At 45.4% G+C, this 14,400-nt stretch overlaps 1 protein-coding gene and 1 long non-coding RNA gene across 3 annotated transcripts in view; one reads left to right on the plus strand and one right to left on the minus strand.

Moving 5' to 3' along the window:
* Positions 1 to 14,400, plus strand: part of LOC137521174 (mucin-3B-like) — a 164,443-nt gene that overhangs the window by 128,504 nt on the left and 21,539 nt on the right. For both annotated transcript variants that reach the window (XM_068240097.1, XM_068240096.1), the window contains 3 exons: positions 1,769 to 2,026; positions 4,454 to 4,714; positions 8,864 to 9,124. In XM_068240097.1, the coding sequence (XP_068096198.1) occupies positions 1,769 to 2,026; positions 4,454 to 4,714; positions 8,864 to 9,124 (780 nt within the window). The remainder of the gene's footprint in view (positions 1 to 1,768; positions 2,027 to 4,453; positions 4,715 to 8,863; positions 9,125 to 14,400) is intronic.
* LOC137521175 (uncharacterized) overlaps positions 3,753 to 14,400 on the minus strand; it is a 31,629-nt gene continuing 20,981 nt past the window's right edge. The window contains exon 3 of the long non-coding RNA XR_011022067.1: positions 3,753 to 3,893. This is a non-coding gene — a long non-coding RNA (uncharacterized lncRNA). The remainder of the gene's footprint in view (positions 3,894 to 14,400) is intronic.

Below are 14,400 nucleotides of genomic sequence, written 5' to 3' on the forward strand. Positions count from 1 at the left end.
TCATATGCTGGTAAGATGGTGTTAAATACCACTTTTTATTTTATTTCATGTTCTGGTAAGATGGTTTAAAATGCCACATTCTTTTTAACTTAGAACTAATGGTGTTTGTAGTCAGTTCAGTCATGTTTGAACTCTGGATTTACGTTGTCTTCTCATCACCTGGAGTCTGGTGTATGTTATGTTTTAGGAAACTGGTGATCTTATCTATTTAGCTAGCATGCCTGTGAGACCCTCCCAAAGTGGCAAGTAAGGCATCTAATTACATTTATTTATGTTTGCAAAAGAATGTTTATCCTCCTCGTACGTCCAGTGTATATAAGCTGTGTTTTTTAAAATCTTGTCAGTATATGCAGCAACCAAGTCCCATGAAGGCATATTAGCCGAAAGATTACTTTTTATTTATAATTAAGTTAGCCAATAAATGGTATCATTCGGATTCAAAACTTCTTGTCTCCTTAAGTAAATATCTGTTTTTTATTTCCAAAACTCAAGCTCATATTACACTTCTTAGCAGCCCTTATAGCTCATCAGAGCACCCTACAAGGCTTCTTGGGCTGCCACCCATAATGGGTAATCAACTATTTTGCAGCCTAGGTCACGGCCCCCTGGTTTGCCCAACTGGAGACAGAAAGAACAGAAGGCTTCTAGAGACTATTTGTAGACAGGAGGGCAGGCTGATGTGCAGGGCCGGTTCAAGGGGCCCTGTGGCCCTGGGGCAAACTTCAGCATTGCCCCCCCCCCTCCCCCCAATTACCTCTCTGCTCCCCGGGGCCCTGCTGCAAGTATATTAGCAGCCATAATTACCTTATTCCCAGCGGGTGAGCAGGCGGAAAGCGGCTGCACTCGGAGACACGCTGTCTCCCTCCTTCTCTATGACCCGGTGCATCATGTGTAAACACACGCCGGGTCATAGAGGAGGGAGACAGCGTGTCTCCGAGTGCAGCCGCTGCCCGCCTGCTCACCCGCCGGGAATAACAAATCGCCACAATAATCCGCCGCTCCAGCCGGTCATGCTGCTCTGTCCCCGCCACAGGTCCCTCTCTCTGCGGTCCCTATGATGGCAGAGATGTGCAAGCAGGTCAGGAGCCGCTTTCATTGGCTCCTGACGCTGTCAATCAGTGTAAGCCAATGGGATTGGCTTACAGTGATGACAGGGTCAGGAGCCAATGAAATTGTCTCCTGACCAGCTCATGTAGCTCTGCCATCATATAGACAGCAGGGCAAGTGATCTGCAAAGGGGAGACAGCGGCTAGTGGCGGTAGTGGAGGAACCGTGCGGCGACGGTGTTTGAAATCTACATCCTGTCAGATCCACACAGCCACAAGCAGGACATAGATTTCAACTGCGTTGGTCCAGATCTGGTTAAAGATGCAATGTGTGCATTGTGTATGAACAGTATGTTTGAATGTGTAAACACCAGTAAAATTGTTGTGCAGAATATGCACATAGTAACCTTATCATAGGTTCGTGATTCAGGACTGTTGTTACTTATTTTCAACATCTGTTCTAATCCATTGCTGCATACTTTAGCATTTCTATCTGCTAGGTTCTATTATAAACACAGTGGAATTGGGATTCTTTATTTGCACATACAAGGTATGCATGCTGAAAAGAGGTTCCCATTAGTTGTTGCAGGGTGTAGAGCTGAACTGAATGTTTTGTGTTTTTCGCAACAAAAAATAGAATTATTCTTTAACTATGTTTCTGTTATACTTCCTGTGCACCATAAAACTATCCTATATAAAATGTATTTATTCTTTCAATACAGCTCCCTGTCAGCCCCAAGGCATCCAGACAACAGTTCAGTGTGACAGTAATGATGGCATTATATCTTGGGCACAGAGCACAGGGGCCATGTATTATATAGCTACACTGACTGGAAATGGGTCAAGCTTGTACTGTAACACCACAACCAACAACTGCTCATATAAAGGACTCCAGTGTGGCCAAACATACAATGCATCTATTGTGGCTATGGATGACAAATGTGCCAGTGTATCATCTGCAATAAGTACATTTCCTGCAGGTATGTGAAAAATCTTCCTTATGCCTTATTGTAACTTGAAAGCTGCCATCCACCATTCAAGAAGTTAAGGCGGGCCTGCACTCAGAACATCCTCTCTGCTCTACGCATTAGAATAATTGGGAAAGGGTAGGAGGCGCCCCTAGTCCGTAGACATATAGCTATGTTCCATATAGTGTAGGAATAATTTATAATAGGATAAGATACCGTTGTTCCTACCTTAAGGGAGTCAGACTCACATGCAAGGTGACGGTAAAAATCTTCTCAATTTTTATCAGGGCACAATCGACAATGTGTTTCACGGCCACAGCCGCTTCCTCAGGTCTATAGATGTGTCTGGGATAAAAATGTCAAAAGGTTTCACTTGGTGCCCAGGATTTTGACATTTTTAACCACTTAACAACCAGCCAACGCAGATAGGCGGCGTCTGGTCGCAGTGGTATTTCCATGGAGCCTATCAGAGGCGGGACAGGACGGACCGCCGTCCTGTGCTGCCCACAGAAGGGAGGAGAGGGTGGGAAGGAGAGGGAGGGGGGAATAGCGCTGGGGAGGGGGGCTTTGAGGAGCCCCTCCCCCACTGAACACAAACAGCCGGCGGCGATCAGACCCCTCCAGCAGGACATCGCCCTAGTGGGGAAAAAAAAAGGGGGAAGTTTGATCGCCCTGCCTGCCACACGATCTGTGCTGGGGGCTGAAGAATTAAGCCGGTTCTTAAGTGGTTAAAATTGAGAAGCTTTTTACCGTTACCTTGCATGTGAGTATGACTCCCTTAACCTCCTTGGCGGTTAATTTTTTCTGCAAAAATTGCAGAATTCCATTTTTTTTTAATTTATTTTTTAATGTTTCATGTAAAGCTACCAGAGTGGTAGCTACATGAAACACCACTAGAGGGCGCATGTGGCCCTCTAGTCCGATCGTCGCCGGCATCTATAGCAAACAGGGGAACGCGTATATAACGCGTTCCCCTGTTTGGCTTCTCCTGTCGCCATGGCGACGATCGGGATGACGTCATGGACGTCAGCCGACGTCCTGACGTCAGGCACACCCGATCCAGCCCATAGCGCTGCCCGGAACTCATTGATCCGGGCAGCGCAGGGCTCTGGCGGGGGGCCCTCTTCAGCCGCTGCGTGCGGCCAATTGCCGCAGAGCGGCGGCAATCAAGCTGTGCGCGCGGCTAGCAAAGTGCTGGCTGCGCGCACAGCAATTTACAGAATGAAAATCGCCCCACCAGGGGCTGAGATCTCCCCCTGCGCGGCATAGCCCGAGCTCAGCTCGGGCTTACCGCCAGGGAGGTTAAGGTAGGAACATCGGTACCTGCACATCTTATCCTATTATAAATTACTAGTAACCTTAGCCCATTTAAAACCAGGCTAGGTCTGTCAGCACTCCTCCAGGTGTGCATGCGCGTGCCGCCGCACGCGCACACGCCCTCCCCTTCTGGCCCCGTCCTCCCTCCGCTCTACACAGTCTCTGCGTCCCTGCCTGCACGGGACACACACACACACAGACAGTCAGGCACAGAGGCACTTGCATATTATTATAGAGGATTCCTACACTATAAGAAACATAGCTATATATCTATGGGCGCCTCCTACCCTTTCCTAGTTACCTTCACCCCTGTATAGGGGTGTGCATACTTGGAACTCTCCAAGTGTGCCATCTTTTTTATCTGGAGCTGCGACCTACCCTCCTACTGGAAACAAAGCCGAGTGAGGACGGTACTTCCTTACATGTTGGTTGAGTGGTTGTTGTTACAGCAACTCAATTTTGTGAGTATATTTATTTTTCCACCACATCTTCTGGTGTTGTAGTGATAATACACCAGATCCGGCTCCCGGTCTCCCTGCGTCCTTTTGTCTTCTATAAAAGCCTGCATTAGCATAATAAAAAAAATTTGTTACAGCTGATACAGGTCATAAAATAAATCTGCTCTGTTTCTACTTCCTGATTCATGCAAGCAGACATATTGTTAACATCCTGTGCTTTCAAATTAGCTTATCTGCCATGGCAGTCATGTGACACAGGGAAGATATCAAATTACAACTTGCGATTAGAGAGAAATGAGGGGGAATTAAACAGGTTAAACTCTCTAAATACATACAGGGTGCATTTCTTATGTCTTCCTTCTGTCCTGTGCAAGAGTTCAGTTCCACTTGAAGGTGGCCTCACACATTATAATTTTTTTGTATCCTTTCTCAGTTCTAGAATTCAAATAGTTTTTTTTGCAGTTGAACGCAAAATGAGACTCATTGAACTGATCATGAGTAAAAGGATTGACTAAAACATAAAAATTAAAAACACAAAGAACCCAGGGATACTAAAGTGCCGCCGGTGCCCAAATTAGGGCTTCGGCATGTCTTGTTTATATATACAGTATATATTATTTATTCAGTAAGAAATCCCTAAAATGTACTGTTCTTTCTCTCTCAGCTCCATGTCAGCCCCAGGGATTTAATACTGCCCTTGATTGCGGCAGCCAGACTGTTTCCATGTCCTGGGGTAGGAGTGATGGAGCCAAGCTGTACAGCGTGCAAGCTGAAAGCAACAGTGGTGCAATAAACTTGTATAGCACAAGTAATGTCTTCTACCAGACAGGGGCTTTGCCATGTGGCTGGACATATGGGTTTACAGTTATGGCTATTGGTGATACGTGCAACAGTTCCCAGAGTTATACACTATATCAAAGCTCAGGTACAACCTTTTTGAAATGTATTTTGTGATTAACTGTAGATTTTTTTTCTGTATTTTTGCCTGTTCTTATTTGCTCTTATTTATACTCTCTCTTCTTGGAGAGATGTGAACAGAAACTTTTACATTGAAGGTGGATTCCTCTCGCCACTTACTACCAGCCTCTAGCCCCTATGTTTGTAGTCAGTCTCAGTGTGGTTGAGGATTTGAAAAATATATATATAAATTATAAACAAACTTGGATGAGTATTTTTAGGAATGGTATATAGTGAAGCTCAGTGTTCTTAATTCACTTCAAAAAGAAAGTATAAACTGCGTATAAACTGCATCACACACCTTTTCCCGGCCGATTCAGTTACTAATTCAACACTTGGCTTCGGTGTTTGGTTGTGCAATTCCTATTGCTTTTGATGAGCTTTCTTCATCAACACTCATCACTTATTAGATACTGCTTGACTAACTCTGTGTAGTTATTTTTTACACCTTTTTATATATTATGAATCCCTTATGTTGAATTGTATTGTCTAGGGAGACTAAGCCCACAAGTATGAGGTGCCTGAATTATACCAGTCCACATGGTTCTAGACAATGGGTGGTACTCTGCAAGAGCAGAAATACTAACACCTTTGCAAAGCAATCTTATTAAATTTTGATAAAACAAGGAACACCAAGAGCCCCAATAGTGTAATGGTTACTAGATAGAGTAAATATTAATACTCACAAACCAGGGTTACCATTAGGCAACCACTGTAAAGGCAGGTGGGGAGATTTTCCTGACCCCACTCAGGAATAAGAAGTTGCTCTCTGTAGATGAGAAAAACGGGGTTCAACCCTCCACCCAGGGTGGACTCAATATTATGCAGGAGAACAGAGGCGCCAAAAGGATAAAAGGAAGCTAAATGAGCTTAAAAACCAAATTCTTGGTAAATAGAGGAGGTAGTGGTGGACTTACCTCCTCCAAGTAGACACACAACGACTGTAGTAAACACAGTCAATATATTTTATTTATGAACTCCAAATATGCAACGCGTTTCGCAGGTTTGATCCTGCTTCATCAGGCAATAACAACGGAGCAATAGCATATGTGGTCAGTAGAAGAGCCAGGCACCTCTGTCTGGCTCTTCTACTGACCACATATGCTATTGCTCCGTTGTTATTGCCTGGTGAAGCGGGATCAAACCTGCGAAACGCGTTGCATATTTGGAGTTCATAAATAAAATATATTGACTGTGTTTACTACAGTCGTTGTGTGTCTACTTAGAGGAGGTAGTGGTGGACTTACCTCCTCCATTTACCAAGAATTTGGTTTTTAAGCTCATTTAGCTTCCTTTTATCCTTTTGGCGCCTCTGTTCTCCGGCATATTATTACATTTTGAGGGCAAGGGCTCATCCCCACCTCTGGTGCCTCGAAAGACACAAAGTCATAAATGCAAAGTTTTCAGAGTGGAGCTTCATTAGTTATAGCATGCTTAGCACAGCCTTGAGAGAAACAGACCCATTGAATTGTGGTTCTAGTGGTGTCCCCCCCCCCCCCCCCCACACACACACACACACTTGGTCTACTGGGCTGAATAAACAACCTGCACTGAACTACAGTAATTAGTTTGAAGGTTAATGATTGATACTTGTCAGCTTGATTCATTAATCAGCTGTCAGGTAATGAATCATTCATTTCTGAAACTGATTAGCTTTGTGCACTTATCTAGTTCTGTCCATGGGAATTCTTCTTCCTGTAAAACAACCAGGGGCGTAACTAGAAATCACTGGGCCCCCCTGCGAATATTTGGATGCCCCCCCCCCCCCATAGGTGCCAAATAATCGTAATGGGGCAGCGTTTCACTGTAAATTAATTGTAAAGTGGGCAGCATTTTACCAGACAATCGTAATGTGGGCCAGAAAATCGTAATGTGGGCAGAGTTCACCAGAAAATCGTAATGTGGGCCTTTAGAAAATCATAATGTGGGCAGAGTTCACCAGAAAATCGTAATGTGGGCACCAGTCACCAGAAAATTGTAACGTGGACAGCATTCACCAGACAATCGTAATGTGGGCAGCGTTCACCAGAAAATCATAATGTGGGCAGCGTTCACCAGAAAATCATAATGTGGGCAGAGTTCACCAGAAAATCATAATGTGGGCAGAGTTCACCAGAAAATCGTAATGTGGGCACCAGTCACCAGAAAATCCTAATGTGGGCAGCAGTCACCAAAAAATCCTAATGTGGGCAGCAGTCAGTCACCAGAATATCATAATGTGGGCAGCACACACCAGAAAATCCTAATGTGGGCAGCAGTCACCAGAAAATCCTTATGTGGGCAGCAGTCACCAGAAAATCGCAATGTGGGCAGCAGTCACCAGAAAATCGCAATGGGGGCAACAGTCACCAGAAAATCGCAATGTGGGCAGCAGTCACCAGAAAATCGTAATGTGGGCAGCATACACCAGAAAATCGTAATGTGGGCAGCAGACACCAGAAAATCGCAATGTGGGCAGCAGACACCTGAAAATCGTAATGTGGGCAGCAGACACCAGAAAATCATAATATGGGCAGCAGACACCTGAAAATCGTAATGTGGGCAGCAGACACCTGAAAATCGTAATGTGGGCAGCAGACACCTGAAAATCGTAATGTGGGCAGCAGGCACCTGAAAATCGTAATGTGGGCAGCAGACACCTGAAAATCGCAATGTGGGCAGCAGACACCTGAAAATCGCAATGTGGGCAGCAGACACCTGAAAATAGTAATGTGGGCAGCAGACACCTGAAAATCGTAATGTGGGCAGCAGACACCAGAAAATCGCAATGTGGGCAGCAGTGACCAGAAAATCGTAATGTGGGCAGCAGACACCAGAAAATCCTAATGTGGGCAGCAGTCACCAGAAAATCGCAATGTGGGCAGCAGTGACCAGAAAATCGTAATGTGGGCAGCAGACACCAGAAAATTGCAATGTGGGCAGCAGACACCTGAAAATCGCAATGTGGGCAGCAGACACCTGAAAATCGTAATGTGGGCAGCAGACACCTGAAAATCGTAATGTGGGCAGCAGACACCTGAAAATCGTAATGTGGGCAGCAGACACCTGAAAATCGCAATGTGGGCAGCAGTGACCAGAAAATCGTAATGTGGGCAGCAGACACCTGAAAATCGCAATGTGGGCAGCAGACACCAGAAAATCGTAATGTGGGCAGCAGACACCAGAAAATCGCAATGTGGGCAGCAGACACCAGAAAATCATAATGTGGGAAGCAGACACCTGAAAATCGTAATGTGGGCAGCAGACACCTGAAAATCACAATGTGGGCAGCAGACACCTGAAAATCGTAATGTGGGCAGCAGACACCTGAAAATCGTAATGTGGGCAGCAGACACCTGAAAATCCCCCTGCAGAATTTCAGAGCGGCCCCCCCCCCCCCCCCGGGGCCCGCTCGTGGCCGTTTTTTGGGGGCTGGAGGGGTGGCAGCATGAGGGGAAAGCCTTGCCCACAGTCGACGGGTAGAGGGGAAGTTCCCCCCTCTCCCTCACCTCTGGGCTCTCCCCTCTGCGCCCCCCTCCAGCTAGTGAATGTGTGTGGGCAGCGGGCAGCAGCGGCGGCGGGATACATACCTTCTTCCTTGCGTTCCATCGCCGCCTTCTCGCTCTAGCGGCTGACGTCACTTCCGGAAGCGGAAGTGACGTCAGCCGCTAGAGCGAGAAGGCGGCGATGGAACGCAAGGAAGAAGGTATGTATCCCGCCGCCGCTGCTGCCCGCTGCCCACACACATTCACTAGCTGGAGGGGGGCGCAGAGGGGAGAGCCCCGAGGTGAGGGAGAGGGGGGAACTTCCCCTCTCCCCGCCGACTGTGGGCAAGGCTTTCCCCTCATGCTGCCACCCCTCCAGCCCCCAAAAAACGGCCCGAGCGGGCCCCAGCGCGGGCGCAGGCGCTGCAGGGCTAAAATCAAAATTTCCGCCCATCTTTACCACTGTTTAATGAATCCATGCATTATTGGGTCTGGCTCAGTTTGCTATTCAGGGGCCATCTTGCTCATCCTTTGAGAATGAATGCCCTGCCTGGCAGTTTTTCAGGACTCACACCCGTACCATATGAGAATCTTTGGAAATGTGAACAATTTAATATCTTTACTGTTAATAATGGCTTGTTCTGTTTTCTCAGCACCCTGTGTACCAGTTAATGTCACATATACAACCATTTGTCCTACCACAACGGCTTTAGTGATGTGGTCTGCAAGTGGAGGAGCTACCGGTTATCAGGTGACAGCCAATGAACATGGAGGCCTACAAAGTCATTGTAACAGCACCAGCAGCAATTGCACTTTAGCTGGTCTAGACTGTGGCTTGAGCTATAATGTACAGGTGGTGGCTGTTGGGCAAAAATGCAGCAGCAATGCCAGCTCATCAGTACTGCTGAACACAGGTAACTTTGGTTTATGTTTATTGTGAAAAGCCATTGTAAAACACAAATGTACTTTTAACATACACATGCTAAACCATACCTTGGATTGTGCACTTATCTGAACACCCCCTACTAGTCTATTGTTTAGAAAAAACCTTCCGTGTGCTATGCCTGTTATATACTACAGTGGGATGCGAAAGTTTACGCAACCTTGTTAATCGTCATGATTTTCCTGTATAAATTGTTGGCTGGTACGATGAAAAATATCAGTTAAATATATCATATAGGAGACACACACAGTGATACTTGAGAAGTGAAATGAAGTTTATTGGATTTACAGAAACGCACTATAATTGTTTAAACAAAATTAAAGGGGTGCATGAATTTGGGCACTGTTGTTATTTTATTGATTCAAAAACCTTTAGAACTAATTATTGGAACTCAAATTGGCTTGGTAAGCTCAGTGACCCCTGACCTACATACACAGTTGAATCCAATTATGAGAAAGAATATTTAAGGGGGTCAATTGTAAGTTTCCCTCATCTTTTAATTTTCTCTAAAGAGTAGCAAAATGGGGGTCTCAAAACAACTCTCAAATGATCTGAAGACAAAGATTGTTCTCCATCATGGTTTAAGGGAATACTGAAAGCTGTCTGTAATGATCTGGGGGTGATTTCCTCAGTCAGCGCACATCAAGAGCGCTGAAGCAGATGGAAATCCCCACAATCACAGAAGCAGAGTACCCAGTATATATTTGTAGAGCTGTGGAGTACAGAGGAACAAATCCTTTGTACATCCACAGATGCTAGATTTAAATTGCACGATGAAGCAACACCGGGCAATATAACAAGGTAGCAACTCAAAACAAAGCAAGAACAGAGACAGACTATATGAATGTTTACCAACCTAGTCACCACCCAGCGACGGTAGACATATCACAACAGAACAGACCAGAGTGAGAAAGCCAATCGCAAGAAAAGCGATTGCTATCAGCAACACAAGACTGAGCATAGACAGAGCATGAATTGAGTAAAGGAAGACACAGCAAATAACTACAATCTGAACGCTAAGGAAAATAACAAATGAACTAACTAAACGCGGTCACCGCACGTTATGCTCAACAGTGACAAGCGCGTTAATAGCACGGTCACCGCACGTTAAGCGCAACAGTGACAAAACGTACCAACCCTGACTAACAAATGAACACGGAAAACAAAGACAAACAGATAGCGGGAATGCTTGCTAATCGGTTGCCTAACACCAGACAACACCAAGCATTCGTTCCAGACCAAACAGACGGAAGGAGTAACCAGTAGCAACCGCTGCCAAAGTTATACTCCAAGACACAGACAAGCAAGATCCACCACCTCTAGAGCTAGGGCAAATGCGATCTAGGAACAGGACTGAGCGATTCACTATGAGCCACCGCATTTACGAGTGCAATCGCAAGGACAGGACAGGACAAAACAAGACAAGACTTGGCAGTACAAATAATACACACAAAACTGACTGCACTAGTAGGAGTGCAAAATGCACTCCCCAAGAATTAACTACACTAGAATATATTAGCAACAAGATGCCAAGAGGCTGAGGCTCTAAGATTAGTCTCACTAAAGAGAAACTATGACGAGCAAGGAATTCTGTGAGGAAGTGACATTTATACTGAAAACCTTCAAAGGAAGCAGACAAGCAGATTGCAAGATAAGTGAATGCAAATCAGTCAGCCTTGCAAACTGAAAAAAAGGCCTCTTTTCCTTGGACTGAACTATGCAACCTGCATAGGAAACCAACAAACTTTCCAGGGAATCAAGGCCAGCAGAGCGGATTCTGACACTGTCTCAGAGATTTCAGCCGTCTGTTTCCACAGTTAGGAACATATTGAGTAAATGGAAGACCACAGGCTCAGTTTAAGTTAAGGCTCGAAGTGGAAGACGAAGAAAAATCTCGGATAGACAGAAGCGACGAATGGTGACAACAGTCATAGTCAACCCACAGACCAGCACCAAAGACCTACAACATCATCTTGCTGCAGATTGAGTAACTGTGCAGTAACTGTGTTCAACCATTTGGCTCAGTTTACACAAGAAGATGCTGTATGCGAGAGTGATGCAGAGAAAGCCTTTTCTCCGCCCACACAGGGCCGGCCCGCTCATGAGGCGGGGTGAAACATTTGCCTCAGGCGGCAGTTCTGGGGGGGGGGGGGGGGGCTGCACCCGCCTGTCCACGGATGCTGGGGGCCGCCCGCCGAGCTGGAAGGGTAGCTGGCAGAAAGGGGCTATTGGGCCTAGCGGTGGGGAGGGGGTCGGACCCCCCCTCCCTCGCCTGGGTCCCCCGATCTGCGCTCCTCCTCCAGCGTTAAGTACCAGCTTGCATAGGATTAAGAAGCAACGGGCGGGGGAATCACTCACCTCTTCCGCGTTCCATCATGTGCTCCACTGACGTCACTTCCGGCAACGCCGCCCAAGTGGACAGCGTTGCAGGAAGTGACGTCAGTGGAGCGCACGATGGAACGCGGAAGAGGTGAGTGATTCCCCCGCCCGTTGCCTCTTAATCATACGCATGCTGGTACTTAACGCTGGAGGAGGAGCGCAGATTGGGGGACCCAGACGAGGGAGGGGGGGGGGGTCTGACCCCCCTCCCCACCGCTAGGCCCAATACCCCCTTTCTGCCCGCTACCCCTCCAGCTCGGCGGCCCCCCTCCCACCCACGGCTGGGGGGGGGCGGCGGCGGCGGCGATTTTTTCTAATTTTGCCTCAGGCGGCAAAAAGGCCCACAGCACAAACAGAGCCGCTTAAAGTATGCCAAAGCAAATTTGGACAAGCCAGCTTCATTTTGGAATAAGGTGCTGTGGACTGATGAAACTAAAATTAAGTTATTTGGGCATAACAAGGAGCGTAATGCATGGAGGGAAAAGAAACACAGCATTCCAAGAAAAACACCTGCTACCTACAGTAAAATATGGTGGTGACCATCAGTACAGTAAAATATGATGGGACCATCATGCTGTGGGGCTGTGTGGCCAGTGCAGAGACTGGGAATCTTGTCAAGGTTGAGCGACGCATGGATTCCACTCAGTATCCGCTGATTCTGGAGACCAATGGAATCAGTGACAAAGTTGAAGCTGTGCCGGGGCTGGATCTTTCAACAAGACAACACTAAACATTGCTCAAAATCCACTAAGGCATTCATGCAGAGGAACAAGTACAATGTTCTGGAATGACAATGCCAGTCCCCAGACCTGAATATAATCAAAAATCTGTGTTGTGAGTTAAAGAGAGCTGTCTATGCTCGGAAGCCATCAAACTTGAATGAACTAGAGATGTTTTGGAAAGAGGAATGGTTCAAAATATCTTCAACCAGAATCCAGACTCTCATTGGAACCTACAGGGAGCGTTTAGACACAGTAATTTCTGCAAAAGGAGGATCTACGAAATATTGATTTCATTTATTTTTTGTGGTGCACAAAATTATGCACCTGCCTTATTTTGTTTAAACAATTATTGCACACTTTCTGTAAATCCAATAAACTTAATTTCACTTCTCAAATATCACTGAGTGTGTCTCATATATGATATATTTAACTGACATTTTTTATCGTAACAACAACCAACGATTTACACAGGAAAATCGTGACGATTAACAAGGTTGCCCAAACTTTTGCATCCCACTATATGTACTGTAATTTTTGGACTATAAGACTCACTTTTTCTTTTACAAAAGGGGGGTCTTATAGTCGAAATGCAGAGAGTTCCTGACTTGTGAATACCTGCCAGGATGAACCTGAATGTCGGGGACTCCCTGTACTGTGCCCATGCAGAAGGGGACATAAAAGGGGCATAGAGGAGGACACATGGTGATACAAAGGGGTATAGAGGAGGACACGTGGGGACACAGGAAGACACAAGAGGTAGAAGGGGGCAGGAGGTACAAAGCGGGCATAATCCACAAAATGCCCCTTCATCTTGGATGCACCAGGTTTAGTTTATATTTTTTTTCCCTTGGTTTGTGTCTTCTAAACCTAGGTGTGTCTTATAGTCTGAAAAATACGGTATACGCTCCTGTGAGTTTCAAATTCTCAATTTTTGGGTTTCCAAGTATTATGTTCCTTTGTGTAGTTGGGCTAAATCTCATATAATTATTATTATTATTATTTCTTATTTATATATAGGGCTGAATCTTATATATATGGGATGGGTTATCTACATTCCAGGTCTGAACATATTGTTTTCCTTTGCGTGAGGTGAATTTCATGTCTGGGATGGGTTATGCCAGGTAGTCTGAGCCAGGCATACACAGGAAGGGTGTGGACTAAAGACAGTACAGTTGAGGTTCACAAGCACAATACAGATCACAGGTAATACTTATGCACCGGCATACCAACCTGGCAGAATTCTATTAGATTAACCAAATTACCAACAGCCCAGGTAGTTTACTGAAAGCATATTTGCAATAAATGTTAGGTATGTTGATTTAAAACATCCAATAAAGTTATGAAAATATAGGATGTTCAATACACATGGCAGTGTGTCATTGTGAAATGTCACAGTTCTTCATTATGCATTTATTCCATTAGACACCCGAACAGCTGGTAGATTTTGATTATCTGCAATCTGTCAGATCAAGCTGCCAGAGTGTAGCCAGAATTAGGATGGTCACACTCCATGAAATTTTGATTGTACAATCTTAGAGTATACACCTCGTTGATGTCCCAAATCGACTGTGAATGATTTTAATTGTGATCATTCAATGACAATTTGATTGGAAAAAATGTTTTTTTACAATCAGTTGTGATGGATATGAAGCACAGATTGGATAGGAAGTACTTAAATTAGTGCCATAAAAACATTTTTTTTGTTTCTTTTTCCTGTTTTCCTCAATAACAAAATGTAATAAATAATAATAAATTAATGTTTGTTGATTACAATGGTAACATAGGGGTTGATTCATTATAAACTTCCATGGCTGTCACCACGAGTTATTTGAGGGAGCGCAAGATAATTGTAATGAGCGCACGCTATGTGTGCTCTAAACTTACGCAAGGTAAACCTAATTGCCGCATGAAGTGCGACTGCGAAAGTCCACTAACGTTAATTTACATAGTAGCGGCAACGTTAATGAACTATCGCAATCATGCTATATGGTATCGCTCGGCAATTAGGTTTACCTTGCGTAAGTTTAGAGTGCACGCTATGCAGAGACCACCGGGCGAAGCGTGCACTCATTACAATTACCTCGCGCTCAGGTAACTTGCGGAAGTTTATAATGAATCAACCAATGCCTCGAGGCCCTCTAGCTGT

This window comes from Hyperolius riggenbachi, chromosome 6, assembly GCF_040937935.1.
Source record: "Hyperolius riggenbachi isolate aHypRig1 chromosome 6, aHypRig1.pri, whole genome shotgun sequence".
NCBI lineage: Eukaryota > Metazoa > Chordata > Amphibia > Anura > Hyperoliidae > Hyperolius > Hyperolius riggenbachi.